This window comes from Saimiri boliviensis, chromosome 12, assembly GCF_048565385.1.
Source record: "Saimiri boliviensis isolate mSaiBol1 chromosome 12, mSaiBol1.pri, whole genome shotgun sequence".
NCBI classification, from domain to species: domain Eukaryota; kingdom Metazoa; phylum Chordata; class Mammalia; order Primates; family Cebidae; genus Saimiri; species Saimiri boliviensis.
The window spans coordinates 51718363-51733039 of record NC_133460.1 but is presented as its reverse complement, the minus strand read 5'-3'; the positions used below and the strand labels follow the sequence as shown (position 1 = coordinate 51733039).

Here is a 14677-nt window from a genome sequence, read left to right as displayed (position 1 = left end):
CAACAAGAGTGAAACTTGGTCTCAAAAAAAAAAAAAGAAAAACCAAAAAATGCTAATATTGGAACTGACCTATATTATTACTATTATTATTACTTAAGAGGTTATCCTATGATAGATGGTCATTATTATGGTTGGCCAGAAATTGACTAGCAAAAGGAAAGGGAGTCTCTAAAATGGAGGCAACTGTTAGGTTACAGATTAGGCTATGTCACCTCTTGAGAGAGTGTGCCAGCCACATGATATACCTACAAAACCTTTCTGCCTGCTACCTTTTCCACGTGTGGCCTCAGTCTGCATCCCATGCCCATGTATTGTGTGTGGTATCAGGGCCCACAGGGATTTACGGTTATTTGCATTAACTGGTATCAGGATCAAAGGAAAATATGTCCCTTTTAACAAAGGAAAGCTTTCTTCCCCCGTCCTCTCCTCTTATTTCATTTGTAAACCAACTGGAACAGACAAATACAGGTTTTTGAAACAGAAGGCTGTGGTGGTGATATGGACTATAATGCAGGTTGAGGCCTCAATTGCTCATCTCATCTAATCTTCCATCTGTGGTCAAAAGATAAGTAATCCTTTGCAGGAATGTGGTTGGTAATGGGAGTAGCGTAACTTCTCTTGGACCATCTATTAACTGTGTGTGGTGTCATTCAAGGAGCAAGCCCAGGAGTAGTTTAAAGTGCTGTTTGAGTGAGTGAGGTACTCATCACAGTCAGTACTACCAACTTGGGTAGACTCATTCTTTTTATATTCTTTTCCCCTTGCTTCTGCCATTAAGAATGGAGGAATGGTGTCATTCACCAGTGTTCCATATCACTTAAAGCTGACAAATCACAGAAAAAAAAAACAAAAACCTTTTTTCTTTCTGAAGAATTTTTTGTCTAGTTATAGCAATGTACTTTTCCTTTCTAAAATTCAAGTCTCAAGCTGGGGCTTACTTTTTATTGGTTCCTCTGCTTTTTTGTTTTGTTTTGTGAAGTTAAGTAACAGTAAACTAAAAGATGACAGCATTTTGTAAACACAAGGATTTAGAATGATCCTCATAGCCCCCCTTTTTTAGGGGAGATAGTTATGATAATGAACTTCATGTTCTTCATCTTTCCCTTGAATACCTCCCATGCTGGGGAATTTTCTGCTTCATTTTGAAATACTCTTACTATTTGGAGTTCTTCTTTATGAGTCGTTTTGCTGTACAGCGTTGCATAGAATGTCTGGGTTTTTTTATTTGTTTTTTTTTTTGTTTTTTTTTTTTTTTTTTTAGTTAGAGTCTCACTCTTTCACCCAGACTGGAGTGCAGTGGTGCAATCTTGGTTTACTGCAACCTCTGCCTCCCAGGTTCAAGCAATTCTCCCGCCTCAGCCTCCTGAGTAGCTGGAATTACAGGCATGTACCTCCACAACTCCCTAATTTTTGTATTTTTGGTAGAGATGGGGTTTCACCATATTGGCCAGGCTGGTCTGGAACTCCTGACCTCAAGTGACCCACCCGCCTTGGCCTCCCAAAGTGTTGGGATTATAGGCGTGAGCCAATGTCTGTATTTTAAAAAAAACAATTGTTTTACTGTTGTTTTATGCAGATGTAAGAAACCTAAAATGATTTTTATAGTAACCATTTATTTTTGTTCTTCATAGTTTTCCCACTCCAATGTTTATCCCTAGACATATAGTTTAATCTTGCCTGTTTTGTTTGATGATGTAAAGCCCCTTAAACATGACAGAATGCAGGCCATTTGACCTATAAAGTTTCCTAGGGTCTAGATTTTACTGATGCTTATTCACAGTGCACTTCAGCATGTTCCTCTTTTCTCTATATTACCTGAATATTGGCAGCTGGATTCTGAGGCTCAGTCAGACTCAGGTTTGATCCTTGCAGCAAGATTAGTGGTGGTATTATGTTATTTTCTTATAAGACACCTAATGTCTAGTTGCTTTTCTTTTTGTAGTATTCACAGTTATTGTTGTTCATTGCCTATATTTGTTAATTGAAGTTGCAAGATGATATTCTAATTTTATCAAACCCCTTTTTCATTTAGCAATCAGAGTATTTTATAAACAGATCTACTATTTGGTTATAAGTACTCTTTGGTTACTCCTTGATGCAGTTCATATGGGAAAAATAATGCCCAAATTTTGGTCCAGTTAACTCTGGCAGTTTTATTGAAGACAAGTGACTTAATGATGCTCAGGAAAGTCTTATAAAGCAAATGACTGAATGAACTATCATAATTCTCTTAGTATATCTTTTCTCAGGCTCTACATTCCAGAATTCTTCAACAATTTTCTATATATCTCTGCTTCCAAGCCTTTGTTATCTTGGATGTTATATTCCGAGCTCTTTATATGATAGTTTGTTATTCCTTTTAACCAGGCTAAGATACAATGCTAAGTAAAAAAAGGCAAAATATATACCATACAATAGGTATATACTAAATTCTACCATTGTGGGAGTACACTAAGTTTGTTGCTTTCTTTGACCTATTATTCCAAAAATGAATCTGATTTTGTCTTAAATTCTTGATTTTTAAGTTCTTATTTTTCTATCTTTTTGTATATGATTGACTTTTTAGTTCACAAAGTCGTAACATCCTTGTTGGTAGTAATTTCTGCTGTACACCCCAAACATTCCAAATGGTTTCTTTTTTGTTGTTATTCAGAGGAAGAACAAGAATACAGATGGCCTAAAGAAAGGTATTTCTTCTGTAGCCATTATTTCCCAGCAGACAGTTGTTGTATAATATAAAATGCCTTTGATTTAAGACTTATAGCTAAGTCTCAAGGCTGCCAAAGGGTTGCAGAGTTCTTTAGTGTGTTTGCCACATGCTCAATCTTTTGTTAAGTTCTCCTCTGACATCTATTCAGATTGTATTATAAGTTAGCATTGAAAAAAATCCTGTCATACGTGGTTACAAATCTGCAGTCTTTTTTCAGTTGCTAAAAGTACATGTGGAATTGAGACCTTTGTTAAACAGCTGCTGCCAATGATCTCAAAGTGACATCGAGCCAGGACTGACAGTTATAGTAATTGCTAATGTGGCAAATTTAAAACATCAATAAAGGCCTGGTATGGTGGCTCATGCCTGTAATCCTAGCACTTCAGGAGGAATTTTTTTGTTAACATTGGTAAATTGCTTTTCTAGCAATTAGACTCATTTTCTAGCCAGTTATTGATAGGATATTATTTATTGATGGCTATTTGAACATATAAAATTCAGGTATGAGAGAAATTTTTTTCACTAAAATATATGTGGCTGGTGTAGTATTTTGTATGTTCCATGTACAGAATTGGGACTTATATACCAGATAAGGGAATGAACTTTCATATTAACTTGACAGCCTTTTGGTTAAATGTATGCCATACTGGATTTGTTGCTATTCCAACATTTGCTTGTGTGATTCCCAACTCTGCTGCTTTCTAAATATGCCATATGTAAAGGCTCTCTGGCAGTTCATTTAATTTTATAATCAAAAGTCTGTTGCTTCAGACCTGTTAATAATTGAGTTTCCATGACATATAATTTTTCATTGCTATCATTCTATGCCATACTTTGTCTTTGAAGACCTGCTAGCTTTTCAAACCTATGAAATCTAAAATATGTTTTGTCTTAGGAATTAAGAAATTGTATAGAAGTAGAAACTGTAAAATCAATTCCTTTATAAAAACTTGGTATTTAGACCAGGTGCAATGGCTGATGCTTATAATCCCAGCACTGTGGGAAGCTATGGTAGGAGAATCACTTGAGCCCAGGAGTTTGAGACCAGCCTGGACAATTTGGCGAGACCCTCTCTCTACAAAAATAAAAATAATTTTTTAAAAAGAGAGTGTTAAAAAAGTCTTCTGGAAAAAGGATTGTAAAAAAATAGAAAAAATGACTTGGTAGGCCGGGCGCGGTGGCTCAAGCCTGTAATCCCAGCACTTTGGGAGGCCGAGGCGGGTGGATCACGAGGTCGAGAGATCGAGACCATCCTGGTCAACATGGTGAAACCCCGTCTCTACTAAAGGTGCAAAAAAGTAGCTGAGCATGGTGGCGTGTGCCTGTAATCCCAGCTACTTAGGAGGCTGAGGCAGGAGAATTGCCTGAGCCCAGGAGGCGGAGGTTGCGGTGAGCCGAGATTGCGCCATTGCACTCCAGCCTGGGTAACAAGAGCGAAACTCCATCTCAAAAAAAAAAAAAAAAAAAAAAGAAAAAATGACTTGGTATTTAAGAACCTATAGATTGGCATATATATGACATTGTACCCTATTACTGAAATCTTCTGAAATTTCTTACGACATTTAAAAATTTTGCTAGCCTTCACTGATTTAAGAAATTAGAAAATTCTTCAAACAAAATCCTAAACAAAAGTTACGTGAGCATTGCCTCAACTGGAATATGAATGGTATATTGCAAGAAATAAAAAATTCCAGGAATATCGAAAATTTTTGATACTTGTTTGTAATAAAAAACTATAGAAAAAAATATATTATAGAATTTCCCCCTAAAATAAGATGGAAAATATACGAGAATTGATGAGCAGTGATGATGAGAATATATGAACATCTGAGCATTGCTTAATATAGTAACACTTTCTAAATTTCTAACTTTAGGTGATGGAATATGAGAATAGGATTCGAGCCTACTCCACACCAGACAAAATCTTCCGATATTTTGCCACCTTGAAAGTCATCAGTGAGCCTGGTGAAGCAGAAGTATTTATGACGCCAGAAGATTTTGTGCGATCCATAACACCCAATGAAAAGCAACCAGAACGTAAGCTGCTAAAGTGAAATATAAGATTGTGATATTTATTTTGTTATAAGCTACTTTGTTTCTTTCTACATGGTGCTTAAATCTTACAGGTCCTTATAATAATGATATCAACTGTGTGGCTATTGAATATCAGGCATTGTGCTAAGCTTTAGGAGTACAAAAGAGAAGGCTTCAGTCTAATGTGGCGATCTGCAACCAGGGTAAGAGGTTGAGGAAATTGAGCCCCTCTGTTTGAGATTCATTGTCTGTAATTAGAATGTTTCTGAAGGTAGTGCATTACACGTATAACTGCTATCAAGTCACTCTTTAGTGAGGAAAACTAGAACACTTATGAAGTATGAAATTAACACACTTTTAAACAACCAGTGGATCAAATACATAATCAGAAAGGAAATTAGAAAATGCTTTCAGTTGAATGAAAAGGAATATAGAACCTCCCAAAACTTATGCAATGCTACAAAAGCAGTGCTCGGAGGGAAATTTATAGTTATAAACACCTACATTTAAAAAGAAGAATGATCTAATCAATATTCTAACTTTCATACACATAAAACCAAGTTATAGGCTGGGTGTGGTGGCTCATGCCTATAATCCCAGCACTTTGGGAGGCCAAGGTGGGTGAGTCACTTGAGGTCAGGAGGTCCAGACCAGCCTGGCCAACATGGTGAAACCCCATCTCTACTAAAAATACAAAATTAGCCAGGTGTGGTAGTGCATGCCTGTAATCCCAGCTACTTGGGAGGCTGAGATAGGAGAATCTCTTGAACCCTGGGGGCAGAGGTTGTGGTGAACCCAGATCGCGCCATTGCACTCCAGCCTAGGCAAGAATGAAACTCTGTCTCAAAAAAATTAAAAACAAATTATATATTGATTATGAAAATGTTGTGACCATAGGCTCAAAGGAGCTTAACCCTGAATTTCCCCAAGAGCAATAAGTTGATGTTCACTAATTCATTGTCCACGGTGACTGTATAGAACATAATCACAAACAGCAAGAATTGTTTGTACAGTCATAGGTCACTTAATGATAAGGATATGTTCTGAGAAATGTGTCCTTAGGTGATTTTGTTATTGTGCAAATGTCATGGAGTACTTAATGCAAATCTAGATGACATACCCTACTACACATCTAGACTATGTGGTATAGCCTATTGTTCCTAGGCTATAAACCTATATGACATATTACTGTACTGAATACAGTAGGGCATTGTAATACAATGGTAAGTAATTGTGTATCCAAACATATCTAAACATAGAAAAGGTATAATAAAAATACGGTACAAAGGATGGAAAATGGTGCACCTATAGACTTTATAAACATTGTACGCTTAGACTATGCAAAATTTATTTTAACAATAAAATAGTCATACTACGATGTTATTGCTACAAAGTCACTAGGCACTAGGAATTTTTTAGCTCAATTATAATCTTATGGGACCACCACTGTATGTTCAGTCCATTGTTGACCAAAACATCGTTATGCAGCACATGACTATGTATGTTATAGGAGTAGGATATAAAGAAACGAATTCTTTTGATTTTTTGAGATGGAGTTTCACTCTTGTCTCCCAGGCTGGAGTGCAGTGGTGCAATCTCAACTCACTGCAACCTCCGCCTCCCAGGTTTAAGTGATTCTCCAGCCTTGCCTCCTGAGTAGCTGGGATTACAGGCATGTGCCACCATGCCCAGCTAAATTTGTATTTTTTAGTAGAGATGGGGTCTTGCCATGTTGGCCAGGCTGGTCTCAAACTCCTGACCTCAGGTGATTTACCTGCCTCAGCCTCCCAAAGTGCCAAGATTACAGGCATAAGCACTGCATCTAACTAAGAAACTAATTCTTTAGAGAGCGTATAGGAAAACATCCTAAATGGAGTGCTATTTGAGTTGGGTTTTGAAAAATGAATAATACCTCATTATATGTAGGAGAAAGAAAGGACATCGTTCAGAGTGAGTAAATTGTATGGCCAAAAATACAGACACATGGGTCAGGCTGTGTGGCTTATGCCTGTAATCCCAACACTTTGGGAGTCTGATGCAGGCAGATTATTTGAGCTCTGGAGTTCAGGACCAGCCCAGGCAACATGGCAAAACCTCATTTCTATGAAAAATAAAAAAAATTAGCCAGGTTTGGTGATGTGTGTCTGTAGTCCCAGCTACTTGGGAGGCAGAGGTGGGAGGATGGCTTGAGCCTGGGAGGTGGATGATGCAGTGAGTCGAGATGACACCGCTGCACCCTAGCCCGGGCAATAGAGCCAGACTCTCTCAAAAGAAAGTACAGACACATGAAATAACAAAGCGAGCTTAGGGAACCAGAAATATTTATGTCATTTTCTAACCAGACAGTTTATTAATATTTTGCCCACATTATTAACATTCATATATCTCTAGGTCAAATAAAAACTATGTAGAGCCCTACAGCCCTGGAGTCAAAGCCAGTTCCCAGCCTAGTCCTGTCCCACAGCAGCCTGCCTCCTCTTTCCTTTCAGCATGACAGATGCCAATGTGTCCTTCGCCAAGGACTTCCTGGCAGGTGGAGTGGCTGCAGCCATCTCCAAGACGGCTGTAGCACCCATCAAGTGGGTCAAGCTGCTGTTGCAGGTGCAGCATGCCAGCAAGCAGATCACTGCAGATAAGCAGTACAAGGGCATTACAGACTGCATGGTCCGTATTCCCAAGGAGCAGGGAGTACTGTCCTTCCGGTGCAGTAACCCAGCCAATGTTATCAGATACTTCCCCACTCAGGCTCTTAACTTTGCCTTCAAAGATAAATGCAAGCAGATACTCTTGGTGATGTGGACAAAAGGACCCAGTTTTGGCACTACTTTGCAGGGAATCTAGCATCAGGGGGTGCTGCTGGAGCCACATCCTTGTGTTTTGTATACCCTCTTGATTTTGCCTGTAACTGTCTAGCAGCTGATGTGAGTAAAGCTGGAGCTGAAAGGAAATTCGGAGGCCTCGGTGACTGCCTGGTTAAGATCTACAAATCTGATGGAATTAAGGGACTATACCAAGGTTTTAACGTGTCTGTGCAGAGTATTATCATCTGCCAAGCTGCCTACTTTGGTATCTATGACACTGTAAGGGGAATGCTTCTGGATCCCAGGAACACTCACCTTGACATCAGCTGGATGATCGCACAGACTGCCACTGCTGTTGCTTGGTTGACTTCCTATCTATTTGACACTGTTCACTGCTACATGATGTTGCAGTCAGGGCGCAAAGGAACTAACATCATATACACAGGCACACTTGACTGCTGAAGGCAAATTGCTCGTGATGAAGGAGGCAAAGCTTTTTTTAAGGGTGCGTGGTCCATTATTCTCAGAGGCCTGGGTGGTGCTTTTGTGCTTGTCTTGTATGATGAAATCAAGAAGTACACATGAGTTATTTCCTAGGATTTTTCCCCCTGTGAACAGGCATGTTATATTATATACGATATCTTGAGCATTCTTGACAGACTCCTGGCTCTCAATTTATCAGTGGCAACCATTTACTGGTTGAAAATGGGAAGCAGTAATATTCATCTGACCAGTTTTCTATTGAAGCAGGCAGCAGACAGCAGTTATTCTTTAATAGCAGATATCCAGGCACTGTTCAAATTTTCGTATCTAGAAAATAAATGCTACAGTTGGTTTGTTTAAATCAACCTCCACACTGTATTTGATTGATATCTTTAGTCTTCATCTACAATTTTTTTTCCTTTTATGTATTTTTTATTGCCATTTATGTGAGACATATTTTATGTCTTGTCTCACATTTCTCAGCCCATCTTTTTGCTGAGGTTGCTGCTGCAGCAGTTATTTGTACAGAGTTGCAGCCTGACAGGACAAAACCTCAGCTGTGTTGTGTATCTGTTGCTTTCTTCTATGGGGCATCTCTGCTGCTGTAGCATGGGACACCTGTAGGAGCACACTCAACCATGTTGGCACATGCACACATTTGGAGGTACAAAGGCGTTACCACTTACTGCTGAGAATTGGTGGATACCCTTTTTTTCAATGTCTTCCATGATCGATTCTGATATACAAACTACATGGTTTCTCAGATGGGCCAAGGGGAGTTGAGCTCTGGTTGTCTACAGTGGTAGTCAACTTAATAGCATATTCTTGAATTGGCTTTTTCTGCTGACCTGTTTCACTTTTCTTAGTCGTTGCTTTTAAGGAAACCAAACTTAGACACCATTTATTTTTGGAAGAATGTAAGTCATTTGTATTATAGAATTTCCCACATTCTGGATTTTACTGATTGCATCCATAAGGTGTTGTTTAACGTGTTTCTCTATCCTTTGTTTCACCCATATAGAAAATACATAAAAAGTGACTGAAAATGAATATACCGAAGTGTTAACTCTTTGAATGTTGAAATTATCAGAAATTATTTTATTCTTCTTTGTATGTTTCTGTATTTGTTTTTTGTTTTGTTTTTTTTTGAGACAGAGTTTAGCTCTTTCGCCAGGCTGGAGTGCAGTGGTACAATCTCGGTTCACTGCAACCTCCGCCTCCCAAGTTCAAGCAATTCTTCTGCCTCAGCCTCCCAAATAATTGGGATTACAGGCATATGCTACCATGCCTAGCTAATTTTTGTATATTTAGTAGAGACGAGGTTTCACTATGTTACCTAGGCTGGTCTTCAACTCCTTACCTTAGGTGATCTGCCTGCTCGGCCTCCCAAAGTGCTGGGATTATAGGCATGAGCCACCATGCCCGGCCTAGATAAAGTTATTAAATGTGTTTTCTCTATACCCAAGTTCGTTTGTGATTGAGGTGAATTTGAACAAAAGTCATCCATCACAAGTCAATTATCAAGTGTCTTTATTCTTCTGTAAGGATACATTTATTATTCTTTTGCCCTGAGTGAATTAAAAGAAAGCACAACTGAATGAAATCCATTTATAAATGTTTAAATGGCCCATCAAGTAGCAGAAATGAATATGAAGTTTTGATTGTCTTCCCAGGAATATGAATGTGACAAATCAAACATTGCCGTAAACCATTTAGCAATGTAGAACAGTCACCACACCAACATATATTTTTAATTTGGATCATTTTATCTCTTCCATGATGAGTTATGAAAATTGCAGAGCTTTTAATAATGAAAGCTTTAAGGGCTCAAGAAGAACAAGGCAGCCATTCAGGTTCTCTGTGAGTCCACACTTGACATTAGACTTATGTTCTCCTAAATACCTATCTACCTAAATTAGAGACACAAAACTGGTATTTACGTTTTGTTTTAATATGTTCTCATAGGTAATTTTACTTGGGCCATGGGGTTCATTCACACTGCTTATCTAAACAGTTTCAGTACCAGCTGTGATACAGCATGAAAATCTGGCAAAGTATTTTCTTGATATTCAATTAATTTTTGTCCTGCTTTGGTTAGCAGTTTTATAAACCAGTCAATCTCTTCATTAGAGTTCTGGGAATTCTTACCAAGTTTAAATAATATTATCCTAAAGTTATCAGAAACCTGTATTTAAGGGTGCATGTCATGCCATCCTTTGGCAAACCTCTTTGAAGATAACAATGCTCCAGGATTTTGCTTGCTTGTGAATTTTTCAGAAACTTCATTAAAATTAAGCGATTAAATGTGGAAACAACTTAAAATGGTCCTAGTTTAAAACATAGTTGACAAGGAAATTTGGTTATTTCCGTGGCCTACAATAATTTAACATAACAACCATAATTATAACTGATGGTATATATCCAGACATACAGAATTTTAGGAGCCCTATACAATTTTGGAACATACATTATTAACATTTATAAAAATATAAATTGATGGTTTAACCTTATTTCTTATTTGACAGTGCTTCTCATGTGATTTAACAAATCAGATAACTCTGTTTATCTCTCTTTTGGATGCTTCAGGGTCCCTCTGCAGTATCCTAAAGTGAGAGGTCAACAAAAAAGACTTAATTTTGAAGTTGAAATTTGATTTTAGGAAGCCTGTCAAATATGTCAAAGCCTTAAAACACTTGACCAAATAGGATCACAGGTCACTCTAAAATAATCATTCACGTTGCCAAAATGATAAAAATGTTTTTAAAAGCAAAAATCCTCACTTCCAATGTTAGAGTTAGAGGGGGGAAAATGAAATAAACAAGTAAAGCAAAAACCTTTACTCTTTGGTAGAGAGGAGACTCTGGTTTCTGAATAATCAAAATACCTGAGAAAGACCAGCAGGAGACACAATTTGTCTCTCCTTTCCTTTTTTTTTTTTTTGCAATTTACTCTAAAAGGGAGCAGAAATATTTTAGTAACACTTATTAATACTATATGAGTTTTTTGTTCAAAAGAGAAAAACCAAATAATACTTTTGTATTGTAATATCAATATTAAACCTAACTTTCATAAAACCTTATAAATAAATTAATCTAATTTTAGTCAGTTTTGACCACCAGCTTTTCACAAATCTTTTATAATTTCTTATATATTCTTATTTTTTCAGCTTTCTGTATTTTAGTTTTATTTACATCCTGTTTTATTCCTTTAAAGTAATTTTTAAGTAACTTCAAACTAGACAATTTTTTTTAACAAATATGCATTTTCATGCCTTTATAACTTTTCTCATCAAAAGCATATCTTGCTTTTGTTTATACACTCTCAATACAGAATTTTTTTTACATTTAGTAGTTTTAATTACGTGTATTAACTACATTAACTGTTAGCAACTCTAATTTCTAATGAAATCCCTAGCAAGTAATTTTGAACTGTTTTATATTAGTATTTGTGCAGGAAAACCATTTTATAACTTTTTGGAAGATGTTTTCTCAAATTATTGTTTATTAATCTAAATATATTTAGCTTTTCTATACCATATAAATAATATACCGAGGTATACACACGTAAACTTCTGTTTAATAATGAATGTTTTGGTATTTTAACTTACAAATGACTCAGATTTTTTGGTTATTATTTAATTTAACATAGTATAACTTTAAGATTTTTTTTTTAGCAGACATGGTGATTGTAGTTAGCTCTGTATAAGATTTTTTATTACTGAAATAATTGTCAAACTATGATAGAGGTACCCTCCCTAATCCCCAGTCATCTTGGGTCTCAAGTAGCCACCTGGTATCCATGATGGCTATGAAGGGGACAGGACCTGTTTTGAGTCCTGAATTCACATACCAGATGTAGAACTCAGGTCAAAAGACTGAGCTGTGAAGATGCCAAGAGGATCCAGCCCCTCCCAGAATAGCCAGGAACCAAAGCTGGGGCAAGAAAGGAGGGGGCCACATTAGGCTTTCCTCTAATTTGTAGCTGCTGGTCTAGGTACTGAGAACATATCTCCAGATCTCACCACAGTCACTTATCAGGACCCCCCAAATCCATAGGCTCAAAACCAGAAACATAAGCTCACAGTCAAACCAAGCAAGTATTGAATTGTATTTAACTGACAATTTTGAACCCATTTCTATTTTACCAATAATTTAAAAACCAGCTTTATTTACCAAACATTATTAAATACACATAACACATATGGACCTAGAGATACACTGATCTTACAGTGTTCATAAAGGTTTCTCATTTGCTGGCTTTTAAATAGTTTTTATTTTCCCCATTCAGACTATTACTCTTCCAGTTACCTGTTTCATTGCCTAAGCAGTTGTTAGCTAGGCAACTCCAAATCTAAAGGGACAACTCTTAAATGAAAAAAGAAAATTTATATTTCAAAAGCACAGAGCTAAGACTTTAGGCCTAAATATAGGATCATTACTTGCTCAAACAAAGGAAAAAACAAAAGTAAAGTTCAGTTAAGACAAGATGGCCAGAAAAGCACCTTAAACAAAGGTATGACTTGCTATATAAATTTAAAACAATGGTTGTTGTTTCTAATGCATACAAGTAGACACCTTCTAATGGAGATTTCCTTTATAGATATAAATTTCTTTTACAAAGGGTTTCAAGATACCTAGTTAAATTCTAGAAAGAGGTATTTTAGTCCCATTAGTGGTCTTTTTAATTTAGCTACTGTTTCTTAGCTAAAATTACTGAGTTCAGGATGGAGCCCTTTAAGGAAAATGGCAAAGAAAGCGTTTTCTAGGCCTAGACTCATCCTGCATAGGTATGAAAAACAAGCAAGCATGGTTTACTTGAGGACGTACCGTTTATAAACACTGTATCTAGGAGAGCTTTCTTTTCGACTTTGGGGCAGGATGGTAACTAAGCGAAAAGGTTAGCAGATTTCATTTTTCCTACCAATTAGTTTAAGCTTTTTATTTTTAAAAGTTTTTCCTCAATTGAAATGTATTTAAGACATTCTAATTTATATGTGTAAATTTTAAGTCTCTCCAAAACCTTATCATTTTTCCTGTCTTTTATGGGAGTGTTATGGACTTGAGGGTTTAATTGACCAAATCACACTGGATGTGAAACATGGAAAACCTGGTGGCATTTTAGAAGATTTAGTAAGACTACGTAAATTAAAGTAGAGCACCAGAATTTAAATAAATTAGGGCTCAGCCACAGAAGTGGATTTTTGGAGAGATGTAGCGCAGCGATATGTAAGCTCTCCAAGTAGAAGCTGCCTTGACTTCTTACCTACCACTGTTTAATTACAGAAAACTGTGCTATTGATTAAGAATCTTTATCAGACATTCAGAAATTTCTGTACTTTGTGTTCATTATTTTAGTAGGCCAGAGCTCAAAATATAAAATAATAGATGGATATTGAAGGCTGATTCATGAAGAGACAGTCAAATTAGTATTATTCCACTGGAAGGAAAGGTTAAAACCTAAAAGGTTAGAAAGAAAAGAAAACGTATCTCTGATTATCATCCAAAAAATATATTTGCATTAACCATATCAGAGGACAGTTTACCCTGAGTTAATATAATATGATCCAAAGTAAATGTGTGAAAATGGAAAGAAATGAACACAGTTAAATATAAAGAGAGTTAAGATTTTAGATCAGTTTCTTGCCTACATTTTTTTTGTTCAAGAGGTTTCAGGGGCAATGTCATTGGAAATACATAACAGCAGCAGTGGTAATAACTATAGAGAGATTCCTCCCTAACGGAAAGAAAGGGATGGATGACTGAGGAGGTGTTTATACCTCCTATTCTCAGCAAACTAAATATTAGATAATATTGCTGTATGTTCTCCACAAATGGAATTTTCTAGGGAAAAACATAGGAAGTAAATATATTTCTTAAACAATTAAAAACAAACTTTGAAAATTTGTGATTTTGTTCTTATTTGAAAATCTGAAAATACATTTGATGTGCAACATTATTCTAGTAGGTACACTATTGCTTAAAGTTGTACCTATGCTTGGTCTTTAAAAAACAGCTAAGCTCTTTCATTTTAAACAATCTGAAGGATTCTTTTTTTTCCTTAGTTGGAGGATATTTTTTTGATTTTTTAGTAGAGATAGGGGACTCACTGTGTTGCCTAGGTGTTACTGGAAAAGGGGTCCTGATCCAGACTGCAGGAACTTGGATCTTGCACAAGAAAGAATTCTAGGCGAATCTATAGAGTAAATTGAAAGCAAGTTTATTAGGAAAGTAAAGGAATAAATAATGACTACTCTATAGGTGGAGCAGCAGTATGGGCTACTCCACTGAGTATACTGTTATTTCTTGATTATATGCTAAACAAGGGGCGGATTATTCATGAGTTTCCCAGGAAAGTGATGGACAGTTACCAGAACTGAGGGTTCCTCCCCCTTTTAGACCATATAGGGTAACTTCCTGACGTTGCCATGGCATTTGTAAACTTCCATGGTGCTGGTGGGAGTGTCTTTTAGCATTGCTAATGCATTATAATTAGCATATAATGAGCAATGAGGACGAACAGAGATCACTCTCATCACCATTTTGGTTTTGGTGGGTTTAGGGCAGGTTCTTTACCACATGCTGTTTTATCAGCAAGGTCTTTGTGATCTGTATCTCATCCTGTGACTAGTAGGTCTCAGCCTTATTTTACC

At 36.7% G+C, this 14677-nt stretch overlaps 1 protein-coding gene and 1 pseudogene across 3 annotated transcripts in view; both read left to right on the top strand.

Annotated features, from left to right (window-relative positions):
- MICU1 (mitochondrial calcium uptake 1) overlaps window positions 1-14677 on the top strand; it is a 224373-nt gene that overhangs the window by 59024 nt on the left and 150672 nt on the right. For all 3 annotated transcript variants that reach the window (XM_074382370.1, XM_010339272.3, XM_003928615.4), the window contains exon 4: window positions 4585-4747. In XM_074382370.1, coding sequence (XP_074238471.1) covers window positions 4585-4747 — 163 coding nt within the window. The remainder of the gene's footprint in view (window positions 1-4584; window positions 4748-14677) is intronic.
- Window positions 4755-13928, top strand: LOC141580589 (ADP/ATP translocase 2 pseudogene; annotated as a pseudogene).